Raw genomic sequence first — 21,259 nt, forward strand, 5'->3', positions numbered from 1 at the left:
GCTAAAGAAATTTTTCCTCATCTCTGTTTTGAAACTGTACCCTCTAATTCTAAGATTGTGCCCTCTGGTCCTGGACTCACCCACCAAGGGAAACAGCCTAGCCACATTTACTCTGTCCTTTCCTATCAATATTTTAAATGTCGCTATGAGGTCCCCTCTCATTCTTCTGTACTCCAGCGAGTACAGTCCAAGAGCCGACAAACGCTCCTCATACTTAAGCCCTTTCATTCCTGGAATCATCCTCGTAAATCTCCTCTGAACCCTCTCCAACGTCAACACATCCCTCCTAAGATGTGGGGCCCAAAACGGCGCACAATATTCCAAATGAGGCCTCACTAGTGCCCCGTAGAGCCTCATCAACACTTCCTTACTTTTATACACTATACCTCTCGAAATGAATGCCAACATAGCATTCGCTTTCTTTACCACCGATCCGACCTGGTGGTTAACCTTTAAGGTATCCTGCACGAGTACCCCCAAGTCCCTTTGTACTTCCGTGCTTTGGATTTTCTCTCCTCCTAGATAATAATCTGCCCGCTTATTTCTGCTTCCAAAGTGTACAAATGCACATTTCCCTACATTGAATCTCATCTGCCATTTCCTTGCCCATTCTCCTAAACTGTCTAGGTCCCTCTGCAACCTTCCTATCTCTTCAATACTCCCTACTCCTCCCCCTATCTTGGTGTCATCCGCAAACTTAGCCACAAAACCATTTATTCCATCATCCAAATCGTTAATGTACAAGGTAAAAAGGAGCGGTCCCAACACCGACCCCTGTGGCACACCACTAGTAACCGGTAACCAGCCAGAACGAGATCTTTTTATTTCCACTCTTTGCTTCCTGTCAACCAGCCAATGCTCCACCCATTCTGTTATCCTACCCGTAATTCCATGACCTCTCATCTTATTAATCAGTCTCTTGTGAGGCACCTTATCAAAGGCCTTTTGAAAGTCTAAATACACAACATCTACCGCCTCTCCCTTATCCACCTTGCCTGTGATTTCTTCAAAAAACTCCAATAGGTTGGTCAGGCAGGATCTTCCCTTCACAAAACCATGTCGGCTAGGACCTATCCTGCCCTGCGCCTCTAGGTATTCCGTAACCCCGTCTTTGAGGATAGATTCCAATAACTTTCCCACCACTGACATCAGACTAATAGGTCTGTAATTTCCTTTATGCTGCCTCCCTCCTTTCTTATACAACGGAACTACATTTGCGACCCTCCAGTCCTCCGGAACCACGCCTGAATCTATCGATTTCTGGAAAATAATCGCCAATGCCTCCGCTATCTCTAAAGCCACCTCCTTCAGAACCCGGGGATGCACCTCATCCGGTCCGGGAGACTTATCAGTCTTTAGTCCATTTAGTTTTCCTAGCACCTTCTCCCTAGTAATCTTAACTGAACTCAATTCCATTTCGTGAGACTCCTGACTAACCGGCACATTGCTGATGTCCTCCACGGTGAAGACCGATGCAAAATATTCATTCAATTCCTCTGCCATCTCTCTATTGTCCATTATAATAGCTCCTGCACCGTTATCAATTGGTCCTATATCAACCCGTGTCTCTCTTTTACACCTTATGTATTTCAAAAAACTCTTAGTATCCTTTTGAATGTTATCCGCCAACTTCCTTTCATAATTCCTCTTTTCTTTCCTAATGACCTTCTTAGTTTCTCTCTGCAGGTTTTTAAAAGCTTCCCAGTCCTCTGTTTTGCCACTAATTTTTGCTTCTTTGTACGCCGCCCCTTTTGCTTTTATTTTAGCCTTCACCTCTCTCGTTATCCACATTTGTGCCTTTTTTCCATTAAAAACCTTCTTTTTTCTTGGAATATATCTATCCTGCAATTTCCTTATTTCCTGTAGAAATTCCTTCCATTTCTCCTCTGCCGTCCCTCCAGCCAGCTTACTCTTCCAATCAATTAGGGCCAACTCCTCTCTCATACCATTGTAATTTCCTTTGTTCCACTGAAATATTGATACACCAGTTACCAGTTTCTCCTTCTCAAACTTGAAACTGAACTCAATCATATTGTGATCACTGGTTCCCAGTGCTTCCTTTACCTTTAGTTCCCTAATCACCTCTGGTTCATTACACAGCACCCAATCCAAAACAGCCGATCCCCTGGTGGGCTCTTCAACAAGTTGCTCTAGAAAAACGTCCCTTAGACATTCCACAAACTCCCTCTCCTGAGTACTACCGCCATTCTGGATTTCCCAGTCCACCTTCATGTTAAAATCCCCCATAATTATCTTCACATTGTCACTCTGGCATGAAAGTATTATCTGCTACTATCTTCACTATGTACCAATCCCTGGATGTTCAAAAGTGCTAAAGAATTGGAAAAGAAAGCTATAGAAAGATGAAATTTCCATGTTTATGTAACAAGGGAGCATCTTCCATGTTTGCTCACCTTCTATGATGGATTCAGTTGTTCCAATATGTAAAAAAGTGATATTGCTGGTGCCTTGGTACCTAATCAAACAAACAAAAATAGGGTGGGTTTTATTTTACCCAACTGTGGTGGCAGTTGTGGCAAGCATGTGGGGAACATGTGATGGAAGATCATTTATCATCTAACCTGGGCAGTGAGCATGATGTGCTTAATCAGTCAATGACAGTAAGTTACCATTAAAACCCCACAAAATGTGAAACTCAAGCCCATCCCATTCCCCAGCATCCCACTTTCTATTTTCTAGTCTCTCATTTATGTGGTAAATTGTTATGATCTGGATCACACTGTAGAAAAGATTGGTGGAAGCACATTTAATAATTGTTTGCAAAAGCTTAACAGACAGACGTTAAAAGCAATAGACATTACAGGAATATGGGGAAAAAGGGAGGAAGTGGGATTATCAGCACATTCAAAGCACTGACACTGAGATGGGTCACTGACTGAAACAAGATGATCAACCTGAATTGTTAACTTTTTTCCTCTTGTTACAACTACTGCTTAACCTGCTGAGTGTTTCCAGCATTTTCAATTTCTATTTCAGATTTGAAGCATCTGCAATTTTTACCTTTCTAATGACTTCTTTCAGTACTGCATTATTTTATGTTTCTATCCCACATTGTGATATAGTGGTTGTGACTGTGTAGAAGCATGGATATAATTTAATATCGCTCAAAATATCTCTCAAAAATACAGCAGCCCTGGTCTTCACTGGCATTTAAGCATTCTAGTTCATCCTGAAAGGTGAGACACAGATGAAGGTTTCTCATTTCCCTTCTTTTCCTGTGATAATACAGCACCCTTTAGTTACAGGAATAAAAACAGGAAATGCTGTAAATACTTTGCACGTCAGGCAGCCAGCATTCGTGAACCTTTCAGGTTGGTAACCTTTCATCAGGGCTGGGAAAAGTTATAAGTGACGCAGGTTTCAGGTTGCAAATAGAACAAAAGGGTGGGTCTGAGATAGGGTGGAGACCAGGAGAGACTGAATGATGCAAGTGGTGGTGGTGTGAGCTAAATGGAAGTGGTTAAAAATGGCAGGAGATGAAGGAAGTGTGAAATCCGGGAGGGAGAGAAAAAAGAATCCCTGAATGCTGGAAATGGGCAATAAAAGACTGGAACAGTTGATAATTGAAAAGGATTGGCTTCATTGTTGAGCCCTGAAGACCTTTGCACATTAAGATAGTGTTTTCTAACAATCCTAGAAACATAAGCTCCAATCTTTAACAAATCACATGCAACTCCAACTTCCTCAACCTTATGTTGGAACAATGGGACCACTTGTTAATCTGGAAGTCAAAAAGAGGTCAAAGGGTGGGAGAGAGAATTGAAGGAGTGGGTATTGGGAAGCTCAAGGTCACCCTAAGTTCAGCCACTTTGCAAAGATCCCTCCTGAACTGCGTGCTGTTTCCCCTACGCACAGGAGACCACATCATGAGCACCAGAGCATTGCTCTAAACTGGGAGAAGTGCAAATAAGTTGCTGTTTCACATGGAAAGGGATTGGGTCCCTGGATAATAAGAAATGAGGTGGTAAATGGAAGGTGTGGTATGTCATGCAGTTGTGTGGGAGGATGCCATGAGAAGAGGGGAGCACATTGGTGAAGACAGAGTGAGGACCAGATCATCGCCAAGGAAGGGTCTTCTTGGAATGCTGAATAGGGAGGAGTAGAGAAGATGAGTCTCGTGGTGGCCTTGTGTTGGAATGTCAGAAATTACAGAGGACAAATTGTTGAAGCCTCTTTAACCTCTGAAATAAATGGTGTCCTTACATCTAGATGGACTCTTGACATCACAATCTACCTTGTTATGACCTTGCACCTTATTGTCTACCTGCAATGCACTTCCCTGTAGCTGTGACACTTTACTCTGTACTGTTATTGTTTTTACCTGTACTACCTCAATGCACTCTGTACTAACTCAATGTAACTGCACTGTGTAATGAATTGATCTGTACAAACGGTATGCAAGACAAGTTTTTCATCATACCTCGGTACAAGTGACAAAAATAAACCAATACCAATCTAATGATGCATGAGTAAATATTCTCCTGGTAAACAAGCCTTCTCATCAGGACTGTAAAAGCTACCTTCATGATGTTTCAGAGCACATGTAATATTCCTTGGCAATCTACCAGGCAGTAATGATCACTGCCTTCCTATATACTTCTGAGACTTCACTGTACAGCAGGTACCTCAAGGTACTGGAAAGATACCACCAACAGTCTTGGCCAAATCCTCTAAGTTCACTGGCAGCGAACTAATGCCAGTGTCCTTTCCAATATCCCCAGCACAGAGGCCCTAATTACACTCAGTCAGCTCTGTTGAGTAGACTACATCATTCACACTCCTGACACTTGACTCCCGAAAAAGGCAGTCCACTCTGAGTCCTGCCATGGGAAGACATTACCAGATAGACAGAGGGAAAGATTCAAAGATGGGCTCAAAGTCTCCTTGAAAACAATGCAACATCCCCACTGATCCCAGTCCCACAACTGCTCACAGTGGAGAAGGAGTGCTCAGGATGACAATGAAAAACATAAGTCCATGCTTCAGGAGCATACAGAAGCCCTGTGGAAGCAGAAGGAATGGATCACCTCATAAACTACCCAGCCTCCTGCTTCCCTAGTATGGCACCTCTTGCCCCATCTGTGAAAGAGTCAGCAGTTGCCATATTGGGCTCATCAGTCATCTTGAAACCCCTAAGCAAGTCATCCTCCATTCCAGTTGACTGCCTAAGAAGAATATTTTTGTGCAACAACAAAGTGATTATTTCCAATGTGCTTTAATTAACGTTCCCTGATGACCTAACAATCACTGGCATTTACACAGTATCTTTAACTTAATGAGTATTATAAAAACAAAACTTGATACTAAGTCACAAAAGCTTTGTTAAAGAGATAGGTTCTATGGAACATTTTAGAGGTGAAGAGAGAGACAGAATGTTTTAGGAGCGAATTCTCAATATGACCTTGGCAGCCAAAGGACCATTCAGGATGGTATTGAGAACCTCCAGACCATGCATTGGAAGCACACAGAAGCCCTGCATAACTAGCAAATGTGCACTACTTGAAGCCACAGGTTCAAGTGATGGATCAATTAAAATTGGGGGTTCACCAGCTAGCAGAATACCTTGGAGGAGGTTATAGGATTAAAGCTATGGAATGATTTGTAAACCATGAGGATTTTATGACCTCCTAAATAAAAATAAGGCTACCACACTCATTTTCCAGTCTGCACTACTTTATCTTATCTTAGCAAAGCACCAATTGTAGTGTTCAAAATAGCTCCAGGATTTTCCATGGATTTGAGAGAAAAATTAAAAACAGACAATGCTTCTGATCCTAATCACTAAACAATGACCAGTGGTGAAAATATTGAGGTGATGAGATTGACCAAAGACAGAACCGAGCTCAGTAACACTGCCCTCCATGTTCAAGTACCAGCAGTTGATGACGTGTGCAGAATGGACATCTGACTGAGATACTGGAAGGCTATGCGTGCATTGATCAACTGAAATCCTGAACTGTTGATGGAGATAAGACTTGCATGTTGTGCAAGAAGGAAATGTTGCCAAGATTATGGTTAAAGCTGCAGCCACTTCACCATTTTTCCCACAAAATTTGCAACGACACAGTGAAGAAAAGCATAGCTTCCTTCAAGAGTTTGAGTGTGAAGTCATCCTTGTTGCAGGACTCAAACAGTTGATCAGTATTTTACATCTTTATAGAGGCCACTCAATTTAAAATCAAAATAAATAGTCCAAATCAATGACACAAGTTGTTTTCCCCTCCCTACTGCTTTCATAGAGTGTGCACTTAGTGGGTTGTTGGAGCAGTCAAAATGGAAAAAAGTTATGAATTAAAATATAGAGTGCCCAGTCTAGGCTTTCTAATTGATAGTGTGCTAATATGCTAATGATATTCTTCATCAATTACTATCTTAACATCTTAGGCATCACTGAAAGAAAATCCTAGACTCTGGACATGTGTCAAAATCATTGTGGAGAGCTGAGACAAATTAGTGTAAATGTTCTCATTGCCTTGAACACTAGGAAATGTCATACATTGAAGGGAAACAGGATCACAGATATATTAAAAATAAAATATTCCTCCATTTGTTAATGTGGACTATGTAAATATCACACGGCAAAGGGCAAATACCCTAACACATTAAAATTATTAATGGCAGATTATGTAGTAAGGATACAATGGTCTTGGATGAATTGCAACATAAATTCAGCAGAGTGAAAGCAGGATTCTAAGGGTTAGGTTACAACAAAAGATTCACAAACTACAGCTGCATTCCCAGGAAGTTAGAAGTCTTCGTTAAAGTCCTAAGGTATCAAGGGAGGTTTGAGTAGTGAGTAATTATTTTCACTGATGGGTAGTCAAGGGCAAGGGAGCACAAACTAGAAATGAGAAAACATAGATGAACTAAGGTAACATTTTTTGCAGAAACAGATTGGTAGAAATTTGGAACACCTCCACAAAAGACAATTAATGCTAAAATTGTCAATTTGAAATCTGTGATTGATACATTTTTTTGATTATGGTAGGTTGTGAGGAATATTGGTTAAAAACAGGGATATGGAGTAAAGTGACAGATCAGTGACAAACTCATTGAGTGGCACGCTAGCATCAATGGGGCTGAATTGCCTATTTCAACAGTGTGAGGTGTTGCACTCTGGAAGGTCAAATATTAAAGGATACAGTTAGTGGAAGGACCCCTAACAGCACCAATGTACAGAAGGATCTTGGCTCCAAGTCCATTCCTCCCTGAAACTGGCAATGCTAGTACATAGGTTGGTAAAGAAACCGTATGGCATGCGTGCCTTCGTCGCTAGGGGTATAAAGTATACAGTAAGAGTCAGGAAGTCATGATGCAATTTGTATAAAACTTTGGCTAAGCTACACTTAAAGAGTATTGCGTGCAGATCTGGTTGCTCCATTACAGGAAGGATGTGGAGGCTTTGGAGAGGGTGCAGAAGTAGTTCACCAGGATGCTGCCTGGATTAGGGGGTAATAGCTATAAAGAAAGGATAAACAAACTTGGATTGTTTTCTCTGGAGTGTCGGAGGCTGAGGGGAGACCTGACAGAAGATTATAAAATTATGTGAAGCAAAATATTTTTCCCAGGGTGGAAATGTCAAGTACTAGAGGGCAGAGCTTTAACGTGAGCCAAGGAAATTTTAAAGGAATGTGAGGGGCAAGTTTTTCCTGTTTTTCTTTACACAGGGGGTGGTAGGTGCCTGGAATGGGCTACCGGGGATGGTGCTGGAAGCAGATATGACAGTAGCGTTCAAGTGGCTTTCAACCAGGCACATGAATATGTGGGGAATGGAGGGATATGGATCATGTGCAGGCAGAAGGGATTAGTTTAATTTGGCAACATGCTCCACACAGACATCGTGGGCTGAAGGGCCTGTTCCTGTGCTGTACTGCTCTATGTTCTATGTTCTAACTTCTAATTTCCTATTTTCATTTACAAGATTATGTCTTGCTCATTGTTGCTGATAAATTTCAGTGGATGTCCAAGCGCAACGGACTAAAAGAGACAGAAATCATTAAGTGTGCACCCATTTTATTTCAGTGCATTAGGTGATTAGCCAAACCATCCATTAAGGCCATCAACATAATCAAGAGTCCTCATCTATTTCCCTTTATCATTGCCCTTTGCTCAACTCAGTTTCAACCCCTCTAATCAGCCTTTGGAATTAGACTAGTACAATCTCCTGAATAAATTGTTCTCGAAAAGGGAGGATGCAGAAATTCTAGTAGTTACTCATTTCCCCAATTTTTTTCAACAGAGACGCTCATATTATTGGAAATGACTTGCAAGGGTTTCCAAACTTCTGTCAGAATTTGGTAATAGTTGTTAAATTATGAACCACATTTCTGTTCCTGATCTCTCTGATCTAAGCAAACATTCTGTCCCACACTAAATTCCAATTGACCAAGATCCTTCTCCTCACTGACTTGCACTGATAACCCCTTTGTTAAATTCCATAAATTTAAGATAGTCATTCTTAAGATTCTTCCATTCCACTTGACCACTCCAGTTTCTATTCCAACCCTATACCAGCATATTTCTACAGCTCCAGCTCTTTTACTGTGACACATCTCACCCATATAACCACTGAGTAAGACAGCGTTGAGAAACTATGTTTTGCTTGACTTTTGAGATAGTGTGTGCTTACTGGAATCCTGGTTGATGACTCCATCTCTTCATCATTCCTTACTGCTTTAGATGAAAAAAGCAAGCCATAGATCAGCCATAGACAAATGTTACACTTTTTGTATTCTGAAGGAAGAATTCATGAGTCATACACACGGAAAATGATCCTTCAGCCCACCACATCCACACCAACCCAGTGGACATCCATCCACATTAATCCCACCTTTCAGCACCTGGCCAAAGCCTTCCATGCCTTGGCGATTTAATGCTGTCAGCAACTCAGCTTCTATCACTTTCTCCAGCAGTGCATTCCAGGTACTCATCACTCTTTGGGTAATAATGGTCCCCTGCAGATCCCCTCTAAATCTTTTACCGCTTACTCTAAATCCATGTCCTCTAGTTCTATCTACCCCTGAAATGGGCAAAAGCTTCCTGCAGTATGCCATATCTATACCCCTCATAATTTTGTTTGCCACAATCAGGTTACGTCTTAACCTTCTCCACTCCAGGATAAACAGACCGAGCTTCTCTAGTCTCTCCTCATAAATGGAACGCTCCATCCCAGGCAACATTCTGGTGAATCACTTCTGCACCCTCTTCAGTGGTTTCACATCTATCCTACAGCATGTTGACCAGAACTGCAATGCAGTACTCCAGCTGAGGTTCAACCAATGTTTTATAAAGTTGGAGCATAACCTGCTCCACTGGTCACCTAGTCATAGTGGCCATCTCCCCTCTCAGTCCTGACGCAAGGTTTTGACCCTAAACATCGACAATGCCTTCCCTTGCGCCCCCCCCCCCCCCCCCACAGATGCTGCTCAACCCACTGAGTTCCACCAGCAGATTGTTTGTTGCTGGGGCATAACCTCCTTGCTCTTGTATTCAATTCCCCATCTAATAAAGTCGTATCCTTTCTTAACCAAGTTATCTGCCTCACTGCCACCTTCAAGCATCTCTGGGCATGTCCACTTATGGGGAAGTAATACATGATTTTAATACAGTAATCGAGATGATTTCATTGGACTTTGCTGATGGATAGCGCAGGAATCAAATCAGTCTTGCTGACGTTTAAGGCCTACTACAGACTGAATATCTCAACCAAGATTATAGTAAAACAATTGTTTATTAATCCAGCTCTCAAAGATCCTCGTATACAAAGTCACATCAAGTTCACAACAGAAAAATAGATCTGTCAGACCCAGGTTACAGGCCATTGAGATTCCATTGAAACCTCCTTCCACCCCTTGCTGTGCAGTCATACAGTGGCAGGCAAAAGTTTCGGCACCCCAATCAAAATTTCTGTTACTGTGAATAGCTAAGCAAGTAAAAGATGACCTGATTTTCAAACGGCATAAAGTTAAAGATTACATATTTCTTTAATATTTTAAGCAAGATTACTTTTTTTTTATTTCCATCTTTTACAGTTTCAAAATAACAAAAAAGGAAAAAGGGCCCGAAGCAAAAGTTTGGGCACCCTGCATGGTCAGTACTTAGGAACACCCCCTTTGGCAAGTATCACAGCTTGTAAATGTTTTCTGTAACCAGCTAAGAGTCTTTCAATTCTTGTTTGGGGGATTTTCACCCATTCTTCCTTGCAAAAGGCTTTTAGTTCTGGGAGATTCTTGGGCCATCTTGCATGCACTGCTCTTTTGAGGTCTATCCACATATTTTCGATGATGTTTAGGTCGGGGGACTGTGAGGTCCATGGCAAAACCTTCAGCTGTGTGCCTCTTGAGGTAGTCCATTGTGCATTTTGAGGTGTGTTTAGGATCGTTATCCTGTTGTAGAAGCCATCCTCTTTTCATCCTTTTTTTATTACAGACAGTGTGATGTTTGCTTCCAGAATTTGCTGGTACTTAATTGAATTCATTCTTCCCTCTACCAGAGGAATGTTCCCTGTACCACTGGCTGCAACACAAGCCCAAAGCATGATCGATCCACCCCCCTGCTTAACAGTTGAAGAGGTGTTCCTTTCATGAAATTTTGCACCCTTTTTTCTCCAAACATACCTTTGCTCATTGCAGCCAAAAAGTTCTATCGTAACTTCATCAGTCCACAGGACTTGTTTCCAAAATGCATCAGGCTTGTTCAGATGTTCCTTTGCAAACTTCTGATGCTGAATTTTGTGGTGAGGATGCAGGAAAGGTTTTCTTCTTATGACTATTCCATGAAGGTCATATTTGTGCAGGTGTCGCTGCACAGTAGAACAGTGCACCACCACTCCAGAGTCTGCTAAATCTTCCTGAAGGTCTTTTGCAGTCAAACAGGGATTTTGATTTGCCTTTCTAGCAATCCTATGAGCAGTTCTCTCAGAAAGTTTTCTTGGTCTTCCAGACCTCAACCTGACCTCCACTGTTCCTGTTAACTGCCATTTCTTAATTACATTACGAACGGAGGAAACGGCTACCTGAAAACGCTTTGCTACCTTCTTATAGCCTTCTCCTGCTTTGTGGGCATCATTTATTTTAATTTTCAGAGTGCTAGGCAGCTGCTTAGAGAAGCCCATGGCTGCTGATTGTTGGGACAAGGTTTGAGGAGTCAGAGTATTTATAAAGCTTTGAAATTTGCATCACCTGGCCTTTCCTAACGATGACTGTGAACAAGCCATAGCCGTAACAAGCTAATGAAGGTCTGAGACCTTGGTAAAAGTTATCTGAGAACTCAAATCTCTTGGGGTACCCAAACTTCTGCATGGCTCCCCTTTTCTTTTTTCACTCTAAAATTGTACAAAACAAAAAGAATACACTAATCTTGCTTAAAATGTTGAAAAGAATGTTTCATCTTCAACTTTATGACTTTTGGAAATCAGTTCATCTTCTACTCACTTAACTATTCAAGGTTACAGAAATTTTGACCAGGGGTGACCAAACTTTTGCATGCCACTGTATCATTCCATTCCTTGCTTCCTCATCTTCTTATCTGAATGTCCTTAAACAAATAAACTAGAAAATACTAGAAATATTCATCAAAGCAGGTAACCACAATGGAGAGAGGAAGTGAGTTAACTAAATCAATGACTTTTCATCAGCTCTGACACAGGGCGCTTTCACCATTATTTAGGACTTCTAGCATCCACAGTCTTTTGCCTTTGTGTGCTCTTAATACAAATACTTTTTCCTAGAAGCAGAACAGTACATTTCACTTCACAAGATTAGATATTCATTTATACAATAATTAACTGCTACAAAGTTCACCAATATGTATAAATGTGTAAAGTTGTTGTATCACAGTTGAACCCACAGAATTTCTTTCTGTTAGTCACAATTTTTAACACTGGAAATATGATAGTATCACACTGCAAACGGAAAATTGAATAAAGTTCAAAAAATGAGAAATCATGAGAAGGTAAACCAAACTGCTTAAAGGATAATTTGAAAAATCCTTACTGATTGTTGGAAGGAAAATTCATTCTGTAACAAAGAATTAAAAAGAATATTTTGAATAAAATAACAAAATATACTGAATCATGGCCACTTATATGCTTGAAATTTGGTAATAGTGGCCTGGATTTTGTGGTTGCTGATCTCTGGACCAAGTTTCTGCTCACCTTTCTCAAATCCCTAATGATAACATCTGGATCAAAGCTGCCGTAGCTGCAGAGGTGAAACCAGCACTGTGGCAGCATGTTCCACACTCAAATCCAGTCAGATCAAGGGAGCCAAACAAAACCCTGAGCCACAAGACACCAGTCATAGTCATATCCTGACTAAGTTGGCTATCAAAGCTCCATGACGGCATTTGAATGCATCTGGGATTCAGAAACTTTCCAAAACTATTACAAAATTTAAAAAAATTTTAAAAAAAACAACAATGTTTAAAAACACCAAAACATGTATCTCTATGAGGAACCTGCAACTCAAGTTCATGTAGATGTTCAGTGGTTGAGGCATACCACAGTTCCCAGCAAAAACTGCATTCTTTAGATTTTACATTTATGATTAAGAGCAATAAAACACCGTTCAGAAAATATAATATGCCTCTCTTTATTCCTCTGAGATAAACTGCCAGAAGACATGCCTGGCAGGTCAGACACTGCATCCTACATGCTTCCATTTACTCATTGACTAGATAACCGAGCTTATCCCCATGGTCATCCTGGTTTTACCCTATCAAGGACATCCTCCCCTCCCCAACCCTCCTTGCAGCTTTATGAGCTTCTTTTCCCTCCTTCCCAGTTCTGATGGAGGGTCTTTGCTTTGAAACGTTATTTCTTTTTCCACAGATGTGGACAGACCTGATGAGTATTTTCAGCAATTTATGGCTTTATTTCTGTTTAAACATTACCTTTGCTTTTGCCTTGTGCTGATAAATTCTCAGAACTAAAACTCTTCACCTGCTGGAAACGTAAATATTCAACTAAGCACTGCAAGACATTTGGGAGAAGCCAGCAGAAAAGATTCACAAGGATGTCGCCTGGATTGGAGGGCTTGAGCCAAAAGGAGAGATTGGATAGGCTGTGCACGTTTTCCCTGGAAAAAAGAAGGCCAAAAGATGACATGATGGAGGTATATAAAATTTGGAGAGGCAGAGATAGGAGGATGGCCAGAATCTGTTTCCATGGTAAACGTATCTAAAACTTAGAGGGCCTAGGTTTAAGGTGAGAGGGAGGAGGTTTAGCAGGGATCTGAGGAGTAAAGGGGCAAATCTTTCACCCCTTCAATATCAAAACTCCAAAGATTCTGCTTGCACCACCCTCTGAGAAAGAGTGTCCCAAAGACTTACAACTTCTGAGAAAAAAAATTTTCTCATCTGAAGTGTATGCAGACAAAATGGGCAACCCCTTATTTTTAAATAGTGATCCCAAGTTCGAGTCATAGAACCATACAGCACAGAAACAGACCCTTCGTTCCAGGACCACCACCAAGCAACCATTTACATTGATTACATTTTATTCTTGCCACATTCCAATAACTCTGCCCTGATTCAATTAATCTATCAACCAGCACCTCTTTGGGGTGCGAGAGGAAACTGGAGCACTCAGAGGAAACCCATGTAGTCATAGGGAGAATGCAACCTCCATGATCAGCACCAAAAGTCAGGACTGAACCCCAGTCACTGCTGCTGTCAGGCAGCAATTCTACCAACTGTACCACCTTGCTGCCCCAAAAAGTTCTTGATCCTCCTCAAGGAAGGAATATCCTTGGATGTTGTAGCCTACAGAAGCAAATAAAAATAGCAAAAGTAATGAATGGTGCTGAGTGCACTATACAGAGTTGCTAATACTGGATAGTCATATCCCAGGAGGTTTCATCATAAGGTCATTTCCAAGTCCCTACTTTCCACAGGTTGCCTGATGGATCCTCCCTTATGGTGCACTGCCTTCCCAGGACCATTGAAAATTGGTTAGTTCTGGGCAGGAGTTCAAAGAAATTTTTCCCGTCTCCACCACACTGCCACTGTCACCTGCCAACACCTCCTCTCCCAGCACCAATACATTTATAACAAGAAATAAAAATATTCAAGGGAAATGAAACAGCAAACATTTTCTTTTGATTGCCCTATGATTATTCTCTAAGTTGCCACTGTAGGTTCTGGAGATTTATATTAAAATTTCAGGAGAGTTTTGAATGGCTGTTAATTCTACAAATTTGCAATTGTACTTGTGGAAACATCTGGGAGACAGCACAGTGGTACAGCTAGTAGCGTTGCTACCTCGCAGTGCTACATACCTGGGTTCAATCTTGATCCCAGGTGCTGTCTGCATAGAATTTGCACGTTCTCCCTCTGATCAAGTGGGTTTCCTCTGGGTGTTCCAGGTTTATCCCACATCCCAAGGATGTGCAGGTTGGGCCTCTGTAAATTGCCCCTAGTGTGTAGTATGGTAGAATGTGTGTGTGTGTGGGTCTGTGTGTCCGGGGGGGGGAGTAGTTTATGAGAATGAAGGGAGAGTTAAAAAAGTGCAAATGTCAGATTATGTCAATGGTTGACTGATGGTCTGTTTGGATTTGGTGGGCTGAAGGACCTGTTTCTGTGCTGTCTCTCTCTATGACTCCAAGGAAATAATTTTATATTAAGTGCATTTGTACAATCTGAAATATCTAGTTTACTGTTTTATGTTCCATAGTACAATTTAAAAGAAAGTTGATCCAAACGTTATAAAATAATATGTTCTTTTGTTTATCAATCAGTACTGTTTATGCCAGGGTGCAAGAATGCAAGCCTGTTGAACAATTTTTATTTAGTATAAGCTATCCATTATGAGCATCATTGTTTTCTTTAAATATACAGTTTGGTATAATTCCAAGAAAACTGCATTTATTGCAAGCTAGAAATGTAGGAAATGCTGACAGTTGAGCAACATCTCTGAATCTATGCCTGATGTCAGATGAAGACAAGGAGCTAAGACTGAAAGTGCAGTAAAAACCACCCCAGCTCCTAATCCATATTTAGTCCAATGACTCTTGAGGATTGCTGCACTCATCTAGTTTGGGCAGCCTGCACACCCATGATTGTCATCATTGCATCCCATGTAAATCTCACTACCTTTACCCCTCTTGCTCTTCCTTCTTAAATTTGTGTTTTTGACAAAGCTTCTGGTCACCTGTACAGGAATCTCCTTAAATAGCTTTGCATCAAATTTTGCTGGATAACTTTCCACCTCAGGACATTATACAACATTGAAAGCACTATACAAATGCAAGCTGCCTTTCATCTTACAGAACACAGACAGTGAGCGAGAGGTACAGACAGAGTGTACAGAATACACAGTGGACCTACATTTCATCCAAGGAGTACATGTGGAGTACATTAATGCAATTGGATATCTCAGCAATCAGAGATCATTTACAGTGGAAACTCTGCAGTTTAGCACAGTCCCGTAATACACCCACGTTCATAATTATTGACTTTGGCAGAAAATTCACAAAATGAGACATTGAAAGCAGACTTAAGGATAGTCTCTTTTGGTTTAGAAATCTAATATCACAACAAAAAAATCCCAAAGCTGAGAAGAGATAGTATAAAATTAAATTAACTCCTGGCAAAGAACAAAAGCTTGCAAAATGGCTTGTTTTTTTTATTCCCTTTGGAATACATTGACATCAGAGAAGCTTCCTTTCCACAAAGTTATATAATGGCTGTACATCTGATTAATCATGGCTTCATATCACCACCTGCTGACAGGAATATTGTACAGCAACTGATGATAATTTTATTTTGGAAATATATGTTTGAGGGAATGCGCCTTCAGCTTTATTTTTTAAAAAAAAATCCTCTTATGAGGACATGGATTAAGCTCTATGCATTTGGCCTTCATCTTACCTCCTGCTTTTTTTTTGTAAGTGTGCAGCCCATTACAGTCAATAGTCCAAGACAACAGGTCACAATTTTCCTTTCAGCCTGGTGGAACCAGCTTTACATCGCTGTTCTCTGGTCTAGTTTTAACTATTCATTGGTCTCCTTCAATATCCACTGACTAATTTTCACCCTCAACTGTTTCTACACTCCACTTTGCAAAGTTCATGTCCAGGGTGAATGAGTGTGAACAGCCTTAATCCACTTCCTGCTGGTCCAATTCCACACCATGAACCTGAAGTGTAGTTTGTCATTAACTGTTGCAAAGTGAGGTCTATGTACAGGAAATGGGAATAAATTCACTAGGCTGCAGGTGGTGGTCACTGTGATGAGATGGGGACCAAAGCACATTGGTGGGGGCATAGCTTTAAACCTGCAGCCAATGACGTGTACGTGTTGACTAAAGTGAGCTCAACACTGCCACTGGGGGCCAGGAACAACATGCCCTGCCGTGATCAGCAGAGAATTAAGGGGAAGGGAAATCTATTAGTGATCTCCATGGCTTCACCAAACAAACCAGAAGACCAATGGTATAACTGGGACAATCATTAGCCTCTGCAACCAGGGGGACATAGATAATGGACGTTTAAATGGCAAACAAAGTTTGCAGAAATGAAGCAGAGTGGAACAGACCACTTCCAGTAGTTTGAGGCATTTAGATTAGAGAGGGACATGGATTCAAGATTAACTAAGAGATTTAGGAATGAACCATTTTTTATGCTGTGTTAGAATTGAGCATTATTCCTGCTCCTGTTGATTGTCCTTCATGCTACTGCAGATTAATCTTTGTCCTGAAGGTCTCTCAAAGATTACCAGTACCCTGTCAGTAACTAATGAAAAAGTATAGTCTGCGGGATACTGAAGAGCAACTGCAGTAGGGAGATTAGAAGGCAAAAAGGAAAGTGGCTACTTGGACCAGATATGAGAACTACTGAGAGAGAAATGGTACAGCAAAGAAAGTACATGGAGTTTTGTGCCAGTAAGAAAGGTTATGGGAGGAGATGGAAAAAGGCAGAAAAAAGGAAAAAGTGAAAAGGATCAAAGGAATTATAAAGTGATGGCTGCACCTTTAATTGACATTACCAACTAAGAGATAGAGATATGCAGAAATACTGCAAAAGAACTGAAGGAGAGAGGACACAAGATGTCATCAGGAATCTAGTTATAGGAGGATAGAAGCAAAAAAAAGGATAAGGAAATTTAATTTTAAATTCAGATTAACTGCATTCTTTCCAGGGCTCCAGTTATCTTTGGGATTAAGTGGGCTGTAATTCAGGAGGAAATCAATGTATAAAAATAAATCACAGCAGTGAATTTTAAAAGCAAAAACCTTTGTGTTTATTGACTGCGATATATCCGCACAAGAATCATGGAGCTCTGATTAGGCTGATACACTGACTGTTAATCTATGATTGTGACAGGTTTCAGAGATGTGATCTTTACCTCTCATTCTCTTCGATGGTCTGGTCCATATATTGAAATATATTCTGGAATAGTTTATAGCTGGAGAGACCATTAATTTTATATCCGTAGCTTCTCTTCCAGTACTGCTTCAGGTCACCCAAGTATTCCAATACCTGAGAAACAAACAGATCATTTGAATAGCTAGTTTAAGATTATTTTTGATATTCCAGTTAAAGCATTACCCATACAAGGCAAGCAAAAAAAATTAAATATGAATTAACATACACTACAGATGCTGTTCTGGAACCAAAGAAAATGCAATGGCAGTTGTCTGATTTACCCCTTGGAGTGTGATAATTGATTTAAAATGAGTGTACTGAATGCACATTTTTGTAATGGCGAAGGAAGGAAATAACCACTTCTTGGTCTCACTGTATTACAATTTTGCAAGTGCCGTTTTGTTCAATACTCCAGTGTTCTAAAATCACACTATTACATTTAGATGGTTCACCAAGCCAAGGTGTAGCAGATTAGAGAACGTCTGTTTTGCTTTGATCTGTGTGCACTGATCCCTGTTCTTATATCACACAAACGCTAGCTTCTGTCTCAATTTGCAAACTGGGAAAAGGTGGGAAGAGGAAATATTGGATAGGCTCCTTATTACTGGATATTATTCAATGATTCCTTCAGCTTCAAGAGGTGTGATCATTACAATAATTCCTGTAGGAGATATGATCCTTATTCAATGAGCCCTGCTGGAGGAGTGATTGTTATGCCAATATACCTTAAGGAAGTCATATCATTCTAATGGTCCCTACTGATGCAAGATCCTGGCTGGAGCTAAGAAAGGAAGATGAGGAGGAAAGAACAGAAATGAAAGCCTGTAATATGGTGGAGTTAATGATAAAGGGATAATAATACATAGTGAAAGAGGGTGGTAATAGGAAAAGAAACAAGAGGTGTAAGTTGAAGCAGAATCATTGTCCAATGTAACCAAAGCAAAAAAGTTATGGATGCTGGAAATCTGAATTAAAAACAAATAGTGCGGTAAATGCACATTTTTTGACATTGCTAATCTTAACATTGAGTTCACAGGCATATAATGCGACTAGGTGAGGTGCTGATCCTTGATAGGGCCGTTTTGTTTTGGCCAATGTTCCAGTGAAGTTCAATCCAAGCTTGAGGTAACCAGTCTTCCAGCTTCAGGAGAGTCTAGTTCCTATATAACTGTGACTGCTACTGGAGGGTCAATTTCTCAGTTGGGTATTGTGTATCAGCAAGTAGCCAACACTTGCTGATGGAAAATGAGCCCACAGCTTACGTCAGATTTTCTGGTTAAACCAACATGAATTGTAAAGGACATATTTATAATGATACCATTATTACCTCCACATCTTCTTTATCGAAAAGGTCACACCAGGGAGAAACTATGCCTTTAAGGATGAACTCATAAGTGCACAGATAAAATGTCGCTTCCACCATATCTGCAACACAAAGATAAAAACAAGAACATAACTATCCAAGTTTACTGATTAGAGAACAACATTGTCAAGTTTTTCTGTTGATACAAGAGTAGATGTGATGAGGACAGAATGAGTCTGCAAAGAGATTAATAGACAAATTAATTAAGGGGCAAGGTGGCAATAGTTAAATAATAATATGAGAAAATGAGAGGTTATTCACTTTGATAGGAATAGAAAAAAAATCAAAAAATATTTAATGTGAGTGTACAGAGTGACTCTGATGTGTTGGTCCATCAAAGTACAGAAGGTAAACATTCAGGCACAGCAAGCAATTATGAAGGCAAAGAGTATGTTGGCCTTTTTTGCAATGGGATTAGAGAACAAAAGTCGTGCTGCAATTGTACAGGACTTTGGTGATACCACACTGGGGAGGAATGTACAATTTGGACTCCATGACCAGTATAAGTTTATTATAAATTCATCATCAGAACTTGCAGCAATATTGTAATAAAATGTTTTTGCCAGTACATTAGTGTCACTTCCGTCACTGCCCCTCTCTGGGCAATCTATTACATTGCACCAGCAAACAGAGTAAGAATATTAATTTGGCACCACCTAGTGGTCCACCCAGCAGATGGCAGCAAATCTGCTAAATGGATACAAGAGGCTTGGAATTTTCATCATGAGTTTTATTGCAATTGACACCACTTTAAACCCACCAAAACACTCATGGGCAAACAGTGCACAGTTTTCATATGGAATCTTATTTGCATAATGATTCAACTCCTGGCAAAATGTTCACTGATCCTCGCTGATAAAAGATGCCTTGTGAAAGATTAGATTTGAATTAGGTGCACGGTTGAAGGGATTTTACAAGGAGGATATTAGTTTGCATCTCAATTCATTAACACTCTCCACCAAGACTGAAAGAGTATGGGGCCAAGAGGAAGATAAAGCAATTGCTGGATGTAGGCATGAATCTGCAGACACATAACCAATCAAGGACTTGGCCATCTTGGCGTGACTGCAATATGACATGTTTGACAAGAACTTATCCCTCACTGCCACTCTACTGCACCAACTTAGCACTACATTATGACTCTAGGAAAGTGCAGTCAACATTCCTGCCAACAGCTGACCATTACTTGGCTACATGGCAACCATTCATGTGCTTGCACTAGGTGGCAGGTCTTGGCATCTAAAACAGGGTAGAAGTGAGGCAAAAATCACCCCCAAAACTATGCAGATAGGCAGCTTACCAATGCTTTTACTTCACAGTTGAAATTACTTAACTTATTTGCTGTACAATGCAAGTTTATGTGTATGCATCACTAAACAACAGAGAAAGGTGAGATGCCTTGTATCCATTTATAGCCTTATCATGATTACTCCAGAATGATCCACCTGTACAAATGGCAACTAGGAAAGGATAACAAATATAAGCCTCACTAGCAACACAGGTAATGATAAAAACTTCTAAAAATGAAACAATTAGTAAAACAAAAGACACTGTTTTGATATGAAAGCAAAATTCTCATTTATTGAGGATTTAACAAGCATGAATTCAAACCTGATAACTGACCTATTCAGTAGATACTTTTGTTGACCAAAGGCATCCTTCAATCTACATTTTGAATCTGCATTACATGGCAAAGTGCAAATAACCTCACACATTACATTTATTAATGGCAGAGTACCTTGGTAAGGATACAATGGCTTTGGATGAATTGCAACATAGATTTAGCAGAATGAAAGCAGGATTCTAAGGGTTAGCTTACAAAAGGTTCACGAACTACAGCCACATTTCTTGGAAACTAGAAGTCTTGGTTAAAGTCCTAAAGTATCAAGGGAAGCTTGAGTAAATACTGAAAAATTATTTTCACTGATGGGAGTGAAGGACAAGGGAACACAAACAGAAATTAGAAAATTCAATCTTCACATTAGAGCATTTCAGGAATGAACTAAGGTATCGCTTCTGCACACACAGATTGGTAGAAATTGGTTGCCACAAAAGGCAACCAATCCTAACATTGTCAATTTGAAATCTGTGATCAATACATTTTTTGTTTAAAGTAGGTCGTAAGGAATATGGAAGAATAGCAGGGATATGGAGTTAAGTGACAGATCAGTGAAAAACTCTTTGAACGATGCACCAACAGCAATGGGGCTAAACTGCTTTCTTTAACTATTTGTTTCCTATATTCTTTCATAAGAAAATGTCTTGCTCATTGTTGCTGATAACATTCGGTGGATGTCCAAGAAGATTGTGCTAAGAGAGACAGAAATCATACAACGTGCACCCATCTTGTTTCAGTACATTACGTGATTGGCCAAACCATCCAGTAAGGCCATCAACATAATCAAGAGTCCTTATCTTTTTCCTTGTATCATTACCATTGGCTCAACTCAGTTTCAACCCCACTAATCAGCCTTTAGAATTAGACTAGTACAATCTGTGTAATAACAGCATT

General features: G+C 40.3%; 1 protein-coding gene across 3 annotated transcripts in view; it reads right to left on the reverse strand.

Moving 5' to 3' along the window:
- Positions 1 to 21,259, reverse strand: part of minpp1b (multiple inositol-polyphosphate phosphatase 1b) — a 55,215-nt gene that overhangs the window by 26,530 nt on the left and 7,426 nt on the right. For 2 of the 3 annotated variants that reach the window (XM_052027860.1, XM_052027859.1), the window contains exons 2-3: positions 18,712 to 18,809; positions 17,365 to 17,498 (exon numbers count right to left, since the gene is read on the reverse strand). In XM_052027860.1, the coding sequence (XP_051883820.1) occupies positions 17,365 to 17,498; positions 18,712 to 18,809 (232 nt within the window). Of the gene's footprint in view, positions 1 to 12,912; positions 13,098 to 17,364; positions 17,499 to 18,711; positions 18,810 to 21,259 lie in introns of all 3 variants that reach the window. The other variant, XM_052027861.1, reaches the window with a different exon arrangement.

This window comes from Pristis pectinata, chromosome 12, assembly GCF_009764475.1.
Source record: "Pristis pectinata isolate sPriPec2 chromosome 12, sPriPec2.1.pri, whole genome shotgun sequence".
Lineage (NCBI taxonomy): Eukaryota > Metazoa > Chordata > Chondrichthyes > Rhinopristiformes > Pristidae > Pristis > Pristis pectinata.